The 15,384-nt window shown below is 43.5% G+C and overlaps 1 protein-coding gene across 1 annotated transcript in view; it reads right to left on the reverse strand.

Moving 5' to 3' along the window:
* Positions 1-1,582: 1,582 nt before the first annotated feature.
* The window catches only part of LOC119181934 (thimet oligopeptidase), a 41,566-nt gene continuing 27,764 nt past the window's right edge, over positions 1,583-15,384 (reverse strand). The window contains exons 13-16 of the mRNA XM_037433180.2: positions 13,565-13,796; positions 12,288-12,419; positions 6,443-6,559; positions 1,583-1,990 (exon numbers count right to left, since the gene is read on the reverse strand). Coding sequence (XP_037289077.2) covers positions 1,901-1,990; positions 6,443-6,559; positions 12,288-12,419; positions 13,565-13,796 — 571 coding nt within the window. The 3' untranslated portion in view covers positions 1,583-1,900. The remainder of the gene's footprint in view (positions 1,991-6,442; positions 6,560-12,287; positions 12,420-13,564; positions 13,797-15,384) is intronic.

Genomic DNA, 15,384 nt, shown 5'->3' on the forward strand with positions numbered 1-15,384 from the left:
ACGAGAACCCACCTAAAACATATGTATGCATATTACACGCGGTGACCACGGGTGCGTCTGCTACCCGACGCACGTGGTTCGTAGTAATTATGCTAAAGACACAGTGAAAGAGAGAGGTAGTGGAGGCATTGTGTGAAAGCCACCATGAGGTAACATTTTCGGTATGTTTTTATGAGATGTACGCAGTGATTGGAAGTGGTTTTTGACATCAGCAGGCGAGTGAAACGCGACAAAAAACATTTATCCTCATCCTCTACTCAAGTTTTGAACTTGGAGGACTTATACCTTCACTTTTCATGCACCCATTTCCATCGTGCTTGTTGCATTCGTCTAAGCAATCATTGCTACACACGTTCTGGTGCTAAATAAGGCTTCCGTAAAAGTGTCGCAGGGCCCCTTTAAGTGAAAGACGCCAACGTTACGCCCGCAAAGCTCGTAAGGTGCGTTAAAAATATCAATACCATGTGAACGTCGCAACTCTGCGATATCTCGATCGAGCAAAGAGAGAGGGAGCTGACAGAACTGTGGAGGTCAAGCTTAACTGGAACACAAACAAATATTTTATGATACATTCTGGGCATCCGCTTTCGTATGTGCGTTAAACAGCAACACCAGCTTGAATCGCAAAGATACAAGTTATAATGCGATCAGATGAGAGTTAAATAGTCGCAATTTCTTAATTAGGCACTCACTGCCTTCGATTCTAGTTAACGGCAGCTATAAAACGGAGGATCCTGTAATGAGAAATGACAAAATTAAAACAAACTAACAAACACCAATGTAAGGAAGCTTTAACACTTAGCAAACACTATGGCACTTGGGTGCTGGCAGCCTAATGAAGAAATAGGAAATGGTAAAAACATTATGGTAAAAAACAGCACGCAAATGGACAGGGCAAAGGTAGTTATCAGACAGCACACCTTTGTCCCGTCCGTTCGCACACCATTTTCTCCCAATATACCACTAACTAGCCCAACTTTCAGTTTGGCTTCAGGACATTGCATCAGATTGGCGCAGCTGTCACAACCCCGCCTTATGTTTAAAGAAGTTTGTAGCCGAAGAGTGGAGCATACTAAGGTATGTGGCCTAGTGAAAGGAGCCCTGTGAACTTCGGGCAAAATGAGAGATGTGAAGAGGCAAGTGGGCGTGCACCCTCTTACTACACCCTTGTCATTAGCCTTTGTTACTGATGCCTCTTTCTAAGACATTACAAATTTTCATTGTACTATGTTTTGTGAACAATGTTTTATGTACCAAAATACTTTCTCAATGAAACCCTCATAATTATATAATTATTATATGTTAAACATAACCCGAAAAATATGTGACAGTGGCCAATTTTGTGTAGTAAGGTAGGCAAGAACTGCTTACAAGCCTTGCTGAAGGCATCACAGCTACTTCATGCATACGAAACATTAATAACCTTTTTTTTTTCTAATACTTGCACAGTGCACACTTCAAAGGGACCACACACAAGTAGAAAGAACTTCAAACAATAAGCTTGAAGTTCACTTTAACAGCTTCATTATGTGCGAGGTCGCCTGTTAGGGACCTAATGAAGAAGTGGCACATACAATACATATACCACAATGTTTCAAGTCTTTTACTTGAACACACAGAGTAAAAAAAAATGAGTAAAAAAAAGAAAAGGCGTATCGCGTGACGCCAAGTCACGACTCTGTCCTGGTTTCACGTTGCCCGTCAAAGACGTACGCCATCATGGCACGTAAGAAGAAGCAAAGCACACTGGTTTCTTCGTCGACAAGCAATACAGATCTATCGGAAACTCCCGATGAGGTGGAGGGTACGGTCCGAGCTTTTAGAAAGTTACAGAAAAAAGAAGGCCACCGCGAGGAGCGAGTATGCTGGGAGAACATTCCAACGGAAATGAGAAATGACATCAGCTTGGAGGTGCGAGACCCTTGCTCGCAAGGAAGGCATCCATTCGGGGATCCCGGCCCAGGAAGTTTCGCAGCATCACTTCGGCGTCCTGTGAAAAAGTTACATGCGAGTTGATGGTTGGCCAAGTGTTTTAGAGATGCTGAAGTGAAACACAAAATCACGTTCACCTAGTTAAACCAATAGACAATGAAGCCATTGTCTGTTGTCTACATTGCCTGTAGTACACTCATACTTCATTAAAATGAAATTGCATCTTACCCGAAAATAAGTTCGTTATATCCAAAAATTCATTTTAAAGTATACATTTCTAACATTATTCGTGGCGAGATCAGCCTATAAGTGGCAGCACCGTTTCTGCGGTAATGCGGATAGGTGGTCGGCGGCGGGTATACAAATACACCCAGCGGCAGTGCTGTGCATGCGGTCTCAGCCGATTGTCGGCAAATAAAATGCGTTGATTGCTGTTTACTGGTAATATCACGATCCTCTCTACTGAATCGGTGCATGAAGCAGAAGCAACATTACCATTACCAGCGAGTGAAACACACTGTGGCTTTCAAAGGGATGCTCGCCTTGGGTGAATGTCTGCGCGCTTTCTCACTAAATCATGCTTTTGCAGTATTGTTTTAGTGTTTAGCTTGTGTTCTGCCTGCTACGCACTGCTGTAGCGTAGCAGGCAGAACTGCTTTTCGTTATCTGCATACAAGAAAAGAAGAGAGAAAGAAAAATTGTAGAAAGACCACATATCTGAGCGATGAGTTTAGTACTACCATTCGCACTTATATCCATATGCAGTTTTTTTCTTATTATGTTCATCATGAAGTGTGGGACAGTCTATAAGTCTAGTCACGAAAGCTTTGTGCCTTACAGCACTTTGAGCTAAATTGCATTTACCACGTATATGCACATGTTCTTGCACCAGTAGAACTACCGTAGACTTCTTTTAAGCAAAACTTGAAGAGACCAGGAATGTGTTTCCTTTAAATTAGGTTTCGTTTACTGAAAGATAAACAGGGGTATAATATTTAAATACCAAAATGAACATATTAAGGGCAGTTGTTCAATTTAAGGAGCGATTTCATTTAAAAGAGTTTCGTTTAAGGGGGCAGACTGGTCTTTGAGACCAAAAGGTGACAAAAAAATCATTTTCTTAAGATTGACATATTTGCTTTTAGCAAGTATTTTTCTATCTCTCTGTAAATTTTCACGCACCATGGTAATTTTTTGTAATGTCATTCTTACTGTCCAGACTCTTGGAGCTGTTAACATGCAGAACCTGCAACAAAATCGGGAGCCGACTTCAAAGCTGCTGCTTAATTGGCCGGCACCTGTGTTGGAAGCTCTGCTACAAATTTATGAGCACCTTTATGAGGATTGCAAAACAGTTGCACCATGAGTGTTGCTTTTTGAAGAAGCTGTGTGTTTTCAGTTTTTTAAATTTTTCTCAAAGAAGTAAATTTACGACTGTTGAATTTTGAGGTCTCAATATCTCTGCAGCTAGAGCAGGTACAACAATAATTGTTTTTGTAATGGAAACCTGTATGTGCGTAGAATGCAAGTATGAGAAGAATTTAGAGCACAAGCCTTTTTAATTATTTACTCGTCAAAATTATAACACAATTCCAAGTAATTTTGAAAACGAATAGTTCATTTTAGTGTAATAGAACTAAAAAAAGCCTAAAAACAAAATACTCTTGCATACTTTCAATCTCTAGTCATAAGTCTTTATTGGCATATTTTCCATATCACTTTTAATTAAGCACTTTTTTTCTATGGTGACCTTAAACAATAGAGGGTGAACTTAAGTTATCTTAGGAACAAGATGAGTTCAAGAAAACTAATTAAATATATTTGAAATCAGCAGAAAAAACTGCATTTGTGAATCATGTGAAGTTTCGTCAAGATCACTGAATAAATAAACAAAAAATGTCTAAGACTAGTCTGTCCCTATAATAGGATTCTACTGTATAAAAAAACTTGTAAGCACTCAGCAGAAAGCTTCATCGATGAATTACATGCATGACAGTGCTACAACAAAGGTCTGGTTACTTTATGAGACAAGCATGTTTTTTTTGTTTATTTCAAATGAAAAATGACCACTGCCTTCCGTCGGTCAATAACAATGCCACACAAACACTCAAGACTGTAAAATAGATTAGATTTTCATTGAAATTATGCAACATTAAATTCAAGGCATGTCATCTGAATTATTTTCAACGTCTGGGCTCTTCAAAGAATTTTTAAATCTAAGCATACGGATGCGCGCACGGCCACTCCATTTTACAGACTATTTACATTTACTGAAGTATCACAGTTTATGTGATAAAATATTTCTATTTCCTATGCAGTGGTACCATGGCCCAATAAATACAACCAAGGCTCCTTGCATAATCGATAAACTACAGTGCGGCAGTTGTACACCTACCAACAGCACGCAAGGGCGTGGCCTAGGGCCTCGATCATTATTTTGTACAAAAATGTTGCTAAAATGCTGCATTCACACTTAATAGTCCTCACATTTGGGAGGATACCAAGAGCATTTTATGATATGCTTGAAGAAGTGGCACCCACTCTAAAATAATTTTGGTGAATGGAGGGCACGACGACAATAAACAGCACACTGGAAAGTTGCACTCACCGATCTTATTAGAATGCATTAGCAGCCGAGCAAGGCCAAATGCTTTCGTACGTTGTTTCAGGCATACGTAGAAACAGTTACCCTCGCACTGATGTTACTGGACAAACCACCCTTTGAGAATGTGCATGACGTACGCACACATAGAAACACGACGTGGCTAACAGACGACGCACAGAGCAATCCACACTTGCGCACTTCAGCCAGTTTCCACCAGGCGGCGACTGCGCTTGATTGCGCGGCCAATAGCTATTGCAAGTCTATTGTTCATTTACTTGGTCATAACCGATATTTCATTATATCCGGGTTCACTATATTGAGGTTTAAGTGAATTTAGCAGCAATATACAGTATAGTACTTATTCATGATGAAAATGAAAGGAACAAAAGTGAACGAAACATGAACTTGCTGTTGGCAGAAACCAAACAACCTTGAAATAGTACGAGATCATTTTCATCCACTTCAATTCCATTTCCACCAATTCGTAATTACCACACTGCACCTTCGTAATTACTACACTGCACCTGAAAACCGCAAACAACGCTCTCTATACCTGCTTTAACTTCAGTGTCAGTCAGTTTAACTAGGTTATGTCAAACAAAGAAATGAGCACCCAATTAACTCGTGTTTGTTAAATCAGCTCAGACTGATGAGTTATTCTGTCTGAGCCCTATTGCTGTTGATGCCAACAAATAAAGGCTGAAGTTTCAAGCCAAAATTCCGCTTTTATACGCCAGGCCCTGAATGCCCTGATGTGACCTACCAGATTTCATTTTAGCCATATTTTCGCCACACTGACTCAATCCAGCTCCTGAAACTTCTCCACATTAATTCTCTAGCTCCCATACAACACAGTACAGTTCACAAGAGACATCCAGAATTGGGTGCCCATGTTTTGCATTCCTTGTACTAATTTCAAGATCATTATATACGTACCCAAGAGGTCAGCATGCAATGCATGTGTGCGGGTAACAAACACTTGCGATTGCTCATGCAACGAATTGGGCACCAAATTTAAACAGTGCCCATTTTCGACAATGAAATATCATCTAGCCCTTGGCAAACAGCCAAAATCTATAACGTGAAGGTGAGTTGACGAGGAAACTACAAGGTGGAAGGTGAGTAGAATGCAGACACCATATGTCATGTTCGTGTTTTTGTACATCGTTGTAACGCATAAGTGATGATGTTTTATATCAAGCATTTATGAATAAACAGTCTTTTAGAGCAAATAAATATAGTATGTGTCAGTTAGCATTGTTTCCAGAGAGCTGAAGAACCAAGAACTTCAGAGCTGTTAATCAGCATGTGACTGACATAAAAGTTTAAAGCTTTAGCAAATGAAAGCAACACCAGAGGAATCTTCACAACATGTTTATATGCCTCAATCTTTTTTCTATACCAGCAAGATTCCTAACTGTAGAGCTGAGAGTATCAATAACAAGAAAACTGCTTTCAGTTGAATTAGTAAATTAATCCTCACAATCAAACAAGGTCACTCTTATTGTGAACGCACGATCGGTAAACAAGAAAATGTGCACGAGGAAAAAAATTGGGCGCATGCAGTTCTCTATCAATAAAAATTTATAGCATTATGACAATGTGGCAGCATTTAGGAACTTTGTTAAATGAACACTGTTAAAATGAAAAAAAAAAAAAAGCTTTTATACCTCTGATGTTGTACTTATGAACTATCCTTGGGGTTATGGCACTCAACTGAGAAAATAGAGCTTTGGCTTGAAATACCCTTTCAACTTCAGAACCTCTAATCACAAAATGAATGAAAGTAGAGTTATAGAAGACTCCTTTGCCTAAACTGATTCTGCATTTTACTTCAGAGTCTCTTCGATGAAAGTCTGTTAAGGTTTGCGAGCAAACTTCTACAATTGACAGTTGACCTCTCACCTTTGTCGAGCCAGTCTCAAGGATCTGTCTTCGATAGTCCATGCCGGTCTTGGGGTTCAGGATGCCCTCTTTCTTGAAGCGCGTGTCAAACAAGTCCATGCTGAACACTTGACTCCACTGTTGCAACGGGGGGCCAGTGGGTGACGTTCGCCGGCACAGACAGGAGAGCGACAGAGGACACGCATGCAAGAAAGAGAATGTTAGGGATGGCTGCAGGCATCGGCATGTAGAATTAAATTAGACAGATAGTACATATGCAGATAGAAAGGTAGATAAAGAGACAAACAGCAAATCGAGAAGAGCAGTCTTGCACTTTCAGGGGCGAAGCTCCTTGAGCCGTGGGTTGGGAGTCCCCGATGTATGTAGTACAGCCAACTGCCGATTTTTCAGAAACCCGAATTTTCGAACATGCCTGATAATTCAGACATCTTCGCGGCACCGCCACGAGCCCCATAGAATCAATGTATAAGGAAGTCTGAAATCTCGGATGCTCGAACCACCCGGAGTTCAATTTTCCTGACTTTTTGACGTGACGGGAGGTCGGAAACCACCACTGACCTCCGATGGAAACCACCACAACTGCCTCACACGCGATTACGATCGCATAAATGAACGAGACGGTCTACTGTGGCGGCATCTATTGCTTGGACTCGTTGATTGTTAGCGGAGAAACATACACGGCCTTCGAGATTTCTAACACTGGCCGTGTTTATCCTGCAAGGGTGCTTCGCTGACAATCGAAACTATCCACCCGGAAATTTTTTGGCGCCAATAACGTTCCTTTCACTTTAGCACTTGTGCTCGTGCGTGCCACTCTGGCTTCCCGCGCAGCGCTTTCGCGAAGCGTTTCACTACTTTGAACTAGAACTAATCGTCACACGCCGATTCGGTCTGGCCACGCTGGCTATCTTGAATTTTTACCAGCGCCACCTCCGGAGTATCCAAGGCACCGTCGCGCTGTTTTGTTTACGCAGCCCACACGTGTTCTGTGGCCTAGTGCGTGGTTGTGCGATCGTGTTCAGGTGCTCCAAGCCTAGGTGCTTCGACGCTCGTCAGCAAACTCCTTTGTTCACATTGTGAGGATTTCGCTTGCCTGCGATGGCCCCCACTCCGCCTTCGTCGTCCTCGCTGATGCCATCGAAGCGCAGAAAACAGTACCGTCGGTTAATGATGAAGAAAAAAGCCGCTGTTATTAAGTTAGTGAAGAGTGGCCGATCGTAGGCTGACTGACATTTGTCGACGCTGACAACGAGCTCGACTTCTGCGCAGAGCTAACCGACGACGAAATAGTCAGTCAGGTTATGGCGGATTCAGACGACTCCGATGTCAAAAAAAAGGAACCAATGCCTGTGCTACCTACGACCGCCGAATTGATGCGAGTATTGATGACGCTGTCATCAGTGTACAGTGATGACATGACCCTTGCTCAGATCAAGGCGAATGTGATCACATGCAAGCGGAACGCCGTTCAAACAAGGATCAACAAGTTTTTCAAGCCACTGCAGCTCTAACACCGGCTGCCCTGACGGCACCCGCTGTCGGCTGCATGCATTTTTTTTAACGGCTCTTTTCAGAGCCACCCCACTGATGCTTTGGCAGAGTTCCAGAAGTCTGGTACTTCGACCTTGACCCTCTTGATCCAAGAAATACCAATGAAATGGTGCGTTTTTTGCTTGCATTGAGAAATATTAGCAAAATAGTGCTTTTTTTCGCTTGAATTGAAAATTATTAGTAAAATAATGCGTTTTTTTGCTTGCATTCATTTTTCGGACTGCCCGAATTTTCGGACGGTTTTTCTCTCCCTAGAGGGTCCGAAAAATCGGCAGTTGACCGTAGTAGTTTAGTCCTTGGAATGTCTGCTGGATGGCGGTACTTGAATATGATGAATACATGATGAAAAGATGCGAGATGGCAGTACTTAAAGTGCTCACTAGATGGACGAATGTACGGATGGACAGATGAACAGACTGACACACAAATAGGCAGACAGATGGAAGCGGCCAGTGGATGGATGATTTACGATTTACTGATAAAACCCTCCGAAGCTTTGCCCCACTCAGCATCATTCACTCCATAGATATGCTGTGATTTTTTCAGCAAGGCTGGTCCAACTATTACTACGAACATCACTTATGAGCTCACTAGACACATTCTAATTTCGCTCCAATCAAAGTGCAAGCCTCAATGATGGGAAACTTAACTACGCTCGTTTACTCAAGTTTTTTAGCAGACAATAACTATGCAAGCAACTACATTAAAAGCTCGTTAGTTCCAGCTTTCGCAGGAATAGAAAAAAATCTCTGAATTAACTGAATTACTAATTATCAGGAGTACCAAGGCAAGAAGAAACAAATGCGTATTGACACAAGTACACACTCCTTTTCTTGATGAATACAAAAATCCTGCACTTATTTTCGCTGAGAGCAGCATAAAATCCACAATATTCTTCATGCTGCGACTTCTCTCACAGTGTTACCACAGTGCAAGACCCCCACATTAGCCCAAAATGTGATCTGCAACCCTCCTAAAACGACTACAGCCACCAACACAATCGCATGTGGCCATGCTTTTTGTCAATGGCATACCTGCCAAGTTCAAGAATTCTGAATCTGGGCGATTTCCACAACGAAGGGGGCAGGGGGGAGTGCGCGGCACAAAAAAAAAAAACAAGGACGAACAAACAAACAAAACATCGCGAAAAATAAAAGGGGGTGGACAGGGAGTCTCAATCGCAAGCACCAACATCAGCGTTGCGGTTTCATAGTGGCTGGGGGTGGCCGAACACACAAGGGTAGAGTTTTTCACTAAGGTAAGAGTCTCAAACGATCAACACAACTAGCAGAATCTATTTCGGTCAAAACAACTCGCGTGTGTCTTGCTGGGACACACGTGAACGGACAGGATGGCGCAGCTAGCTGCAGCAAAAGCGCGAGTAAAAGCTTTGCTCACTACTAGATGCTTTCGACAGGAGTGCGAAAACGTGTCTGGCCTCTCTTTATTACGATAGCAACTATATGAACAGTCAAGGCTGTGTTTTTGCCGTCGCCACCACCGCCGTCCTTCACCGTATATGTATGTATACGTATCTATATATATGAACACTCAAAGAAAGAAAGCCGCCCGTATTGGCGCCAAGCTCGTCGGGATGCGCCGACGCGTGCTTGCCTCTCACGTGTACTTTGCCCCATGGATAGAGGGGAGGGAGCAGTTGCCTGTGCGCGCGCGCGCTTATCCTTTGGTGGGGGAATCGTGTGCCTTCGGCTTTCACTGAAATGAAAGCGCTAGTTGCCGGGCCCACAAAGGTCACTTTGGTCTCTGCACACGCCCCTTTTGCAAAAACAGCATGCTTTTCATACACTACGGAGTATAACAACCGAGACACTTGTTAGTTTGTAATCATCTGTACCTTATCATGCATCGTTTTTGTTCAAACGGTGCACTAAGCATTGAGTGGTAAACGTTGTTAGTTCGCTCTCGTCCTGCGAGAATCGTTTTCGTGCGTCATTTGTGTGTGAGCAGCGCGCTGCACATTTCGATCTGCTTGCTGTTCATTCCAAGTTGTTGCTGTCGCATTTCTTGCTTCGCCTTTGCGGCGAAACTGTAACTTTTAAAATTTTTTATGTATTTACTGCTTTTAACCCCCCACTGCGTGCCCTCGGAGCTCGTAGATCGCTATCGCGTTGCCGCGACCGAGGTTTCGTGCACTGCGGTTGTGGCAAAAGGTAGTTCATTTTACAATCCCCGTGCGCTCGGCTGCGCATGCGCCTTCAAAACTAAGTCGTTTTATGCCATCTACTATAGCATCTGTCATAGTCTCATCCGCAGAGTTAGTGGAAAGCAGCGTTGCTTTGACTGGTTGAGCGCGCACTTTCGGGGTTCTGTCAGTTGCGTCGTCGCCATACATAATCGTGTCAAGAGCGACAGCGGTATCGTCCACAGCGGTTGTGGCAACGGCAATCACACGCACTGTAGAAGGCAGTGCGTGCGCTGGTCGCACGCATACTTCTGAAGCTTCAAGCACGCTGCTCTCTGCCTTCGTTCGACGGTTTCCGTACTAAACTTCGTATCACCCACCGCGATTTGAAATATGTTCGGAACATTCGAATTGAGGCCTAATAAACATAGTGGAATTTCGCTAGGGAATTTCAAGAATTCGTATCTGCCGCAGTTTCGCATCACTGAGATTATACTGTTCATTTAGATGAACGCCTCTTAAACTCATTTATAATAAAATGGGGTAGGTTCGAACATACTGGAGTGGCTTGAGCTATGTTTTTGTCAATGCAGCCAGATCACGCACAGAAATTTCGATTTCCAAGAGAATTTCACCACAACCATACAAACGGAAGAAACGGTTGAAATCCGGGAGTCTCCCGGCCAATCCGGGAGACTTGGCAGGTATACAATGGTAAACGAAATAAATTTGCCGCAGCTACAAAAACCTTGGCCACCAACAACGCAAGTGTGAATGGCGATCACACCTTTATGAACACCTGTGGCCAATGAAGTGTCACATGGGGTGGTAAATGTAAACAGGCATGAAGATTTCTAGCTTTCCGATCGCTACTGTGCGGTTTGCAATAATGGCCATGGCAAAGCGGACTGCACCGCCTTGTTTCAGTTGTCCACAAACGCCCTTTTTGCTCTTTTCAAGGGGAGCTATACTCGTGGTGGATCCAATTCGGCCTCCACTGATTGGCTGGAGCTGGCGAGCTGTTTGTTTCCAGTCTTTTTTCCTCAACGCCATTTTGACATCACGCAGCTTTCACAACTCTCAATGCAAACGAGAAAGACGAAACTTGTTTCGCCACAACGAGTGCTGCCCCCAAAGATCCGCTTTCGAACGCACATCTCTGAGGCCGTGCATGAACTGTAATCATGTTAGCCCTTGACTTAAGTTTACCGTGGCCACTCGCCTGATGTCCCTGTAAGGTCGTTACGCATTCCCTGCATCGCTCTTCAAACATCTCAACACGTTCATATGCATGTTCAGATTTGTAAAGCTTGTTCCGGTACATTTAGTCCACATTAGGCAGTTTCTTTTTACGCTGGGAATGAGCTGGGAGGTTCAGTGTGTGGTCAAGAGTGCCACGACTTATTTTTCTTTTCTTTTTTTTTTTGCGTAACTGAACGCGCTTTGCCGAATCTGACACCACGAGAATTGCGCCCCAGTGCTTCATGCTTGGCGGGCTTTCAGGATAACCCGAATTCACCAGGTTACAGCCAATTATGACCAACATAATGGGAGTTTGATTCCATTAAACAATGTATGTGCCGACTAGGACTGTAGAACATGTCCAAATTATCTAATTTTCTGACTTAATGAGGGTAGAATTAATTACCCTTTACTTCAGTACCTCTTTCTTCCATGGAATTTACTTCAGTACCTCTTTCTTCCATGGAACTAATGAAGTGCCAGTCCTTATTAAACTATTAAACTGTGTCCATGAATATAGGCATAGTTCTTGCTTTTGAAACGCAGCACTATGTTGGCACACTATTTTATTCTCCATGTGTTGGGATTTCACCCGCAAACAACCGTTATCAACGCTCGGTGCATAATGCATCACAATGCTTCAGATCATACCATAAAGGCTGCGTGCAAAACACGGATTTGAAAGCTTACATGGCCACCAGCATTAATTCCGGTGGCTGCATGGCCATCTCAAATAAACTTTGGCTTAATGAAGCCGGACCGTTATGAATCGCAAACTGCAGATTTCTTATGTAGAGCCCGACGACATAGCCAAAGACAAGATAAGATTTGCCAAAAATATATTAGAGACTTTGTTCGAAACACCCCGTGGCAGTCACCAAGGTAACTCCACTGACCCCTTATACGCACCAAGTAGCCGTAGTAGCGGGAGTCATATCCACCCATCAGATGGGAGAAGTTAGCAGCAAAGTTGGTCCCCGGCTGCGGCTTGTAGCCGAGAAGTTTTTCCTGGATCTCTGCAAACAGCTTGGCCGTCTCTGCCTGAAACCGAGACGTGGTCAGAGTTAGAAAAATACAGTCTAAAGTGCATTGACAGGATCTACAAGGACGGCCAACACAAACAAAAAGGAACTACGAAAACTCTTGGTAAACGACAATCTCTTAAACGGGACTGCTGCTTCAACAGAACTGCCCCCAATATGATTGGTTTCCTGCTTGATCCTGCACCCCACTCCTCGCTCAGTAGATAGAACTCCTGTTAAATGGAACACATTTTGCTGGCCCTTTCAGGTCTTGTTCAACGAGAGTTCAGTGCGCAGAAGAAAGTAAATGTTGATGTGCCAAGAAATTCCCTCAGCCAGGCCTCTTCCTAAAGCTTTGGCATCCACTGTAGTTTCCCTACCGAAAAATTTATATTCTGGCACTTCAACTACCAAAACCAGGGTATTTTTGCTTCCCTGCATTTGCTGAACACCTAGCCTAGCGCCGGTGGCTATGACACTGTCCTGCTAAACCCGAAGGTGCAAGCTCTGTTCCCAACCACAGTGGTCAAATTTTAACGGTGGCAAATTGCAGAAACATCAGTGCACTTAAATGCGTGCACATGTTAAGTCACGAGTCTTCCGAGCAGCCATGCCTTGAGATCTTATCATATTGTTTTGCCAAGGAATACCCTAGAATTCAGTCTGAATCTACGTTTACTGAACAGCAACAAAGGAAGTGAAAAAAAGAAGTTGTGGAAGGCTCTACAATGTCGCACCGTTGGAAGAGTGAAAAGTGCAGCAATCAATTTAGTAAAGACTGGACTATCTAATGGCTAAACTTGTGCCCAGCAAAGGAAGACTCACAATAGTACCACGATTATGGCATTTGTGGTCCAGTGGTTGTCTAGCCTATGCATGCAACACACTACACTTAAACCTCATTTTATAAAAGTTGCATCTCACATGAAAATAAGTTCATTATATCTTCAAACTTGTTGTAAAGATTTATTCCCAATATATATTGCAAGACTATTTTCCATTTACTTCGTTATAACCAATATTACATTATACCTGGATTCATTACATCGACTTTTGAGGGTAGTTGTTTTTACACCAGTCATGGTACATTCTGGTATAACCATCAGGCAAAGGCAAAGCCAGCTTCGCAGCGCAACCAGCACGCATGCGTTCCAACAGTCGTACCTCCGGTTTGACATGTAGTTCCAAATCGAACAAGGCCAGGGTGATCTGGCGCAGGTTGAATTGGCCCACATTGGCGAGCCGCGAGGCAATCAGTGGGTCGGCCAACTCCTTGGGAAGCGGCTCACCCGAGCTGTAGTGCTTGGACATGCGGCCCAGGCTCTCCATGTCCCAGCACCAGTTCTCCAGCATCTGAGACGGACACTCCAGGAAATCGCGCTCCACTGTCGTGCCCCTGCGACGAAAACACAGCACGAATCTCCTTATGCACTGAAGCGATGTGACGGCACAAGTGCCAAACAGTCCTGACAAGCATTTTTCTAAATTGTGTTTTCAGATTATGAGCAGCACCTGGTAGAAGTGCCACACACTGCTCACTGAAACATAACCACCCCTTTAATTGCAAAGACGGCAGTAGAGTTTAATTGTCCACATCACAAACTTAAATATTATATAGTTTAACCTCTTCATACATGACACTGCTGGTATAGACAAATGGGTATAAGACACACCACTGTGCTTCTATAAAAACAAGGGTTGATCATGAGATGAGAACATGGTACCCTGCTTATTAGAGACACCTTATTTAAAGGGCCACACACCAGGCCCCATACCAAATTTGAGTTAGACTATAGAAATTGTTGGGTGTCTGATGAGAAATACATTGCCACAAAAAAAATTTGAATCAGTTCATTACGAGCTGAGAAATCCGCTTTTTGAAGTGGCGCGAAACAAGTATGAGACGAAGCGAGCTCGAAACCCTTGCCGTTCTTGCGCGTAGCCTTCGCAAGCCAAATCTCTTCCCTACCCTCTGCGGAATCTGACCAAGAGGTCACATGCGCATGACGTGCCCGAACAAGCCCAACCCCCATGCACGAGAGCAGCGTTTTTTTTTTTTTTTTGTCCAGCATTATTTTGAGGTTTACTGCTCGTTTCTGTGGGATGGTTTGGAAACGCTGGCATAGACGCGGCAGAATAGACAGAATAGGCACTGGAATGGATGAGCACAATGAATGCGCGAACGCGTAGGAGCGTTCCACAGCTGTCGTCTGCTCGATGCGCTGACCGTGGAATCGTGGGGACACAAACGCATGCGAAATGTCGGCACATTAGCCCCGCATCTCATTGCAATTTGCGGAGAAAAAAATTTTTGAAAAATGCTGCTCACATTCCCTTATTGCGTCTGATTATTTATCTGGAGATTTATTATACTCTTCAAGCAACAAATACATAAACTATGTACGACGTGTTAAATTATTTTCACCATGTCACGTGCCACTGTTGGCAACGTCAGAGCACAGTCGTCTATGTAGAGGACCAACATCACTGCATTGCCGTGTACGTAGTGCCATTCATATGCACACGTGATGCCTTCATTCACTGGGCACGTGCCCGCAAAAGGAAAGAGGAGCAGTGTTCATCTTGAAATTTGACCCATTTCCGTGGCGTGAAGCGCTGCTAGTTTTGGCAGACGTGATACCGAACGTCTCATCTACGCATTGCGCTTGTCAGCTCAAAATTGTCAAACCTGGTGAGTGGCCCTTTAAGGGATACGAAGTGCTCTCCAATGAGTGTCTATATAACAAAAAGGTTCAGCTGTAGCGAGATTGTTACAATGACATAGTTTCCGACTTTATGAGATTGCATATAACACTACACGTTCTTGAATTCCACATTACAAAATAGTCGCCTACGATTTCAATGGAACAAAGTTTCATTGAAATTGCGCTGTCACGTGGTTCATGCAACAGTGCCTTGGGTCACATAAGCGATGAAATAATTAATGCAAGCACCACTGCCACCAGCGCCATCTGGCACGTGTG

Source organism: Rhipicephalus microplus, chromosome 10, assembly GCF_043290135.1.
Source record: "Rhipicephalus microplus isolate Deutch F79 chromosome 10, USDA_Rmic, whole genome shotgun sequence".
Taxonomy (NCBI): domain Eukaryota; kingdom Metazoa; phylum Arthropoda; class Arachnida; order Ixodida; family Ixodidae; genus Rhipicephalus; species Rhipicephalus microplus.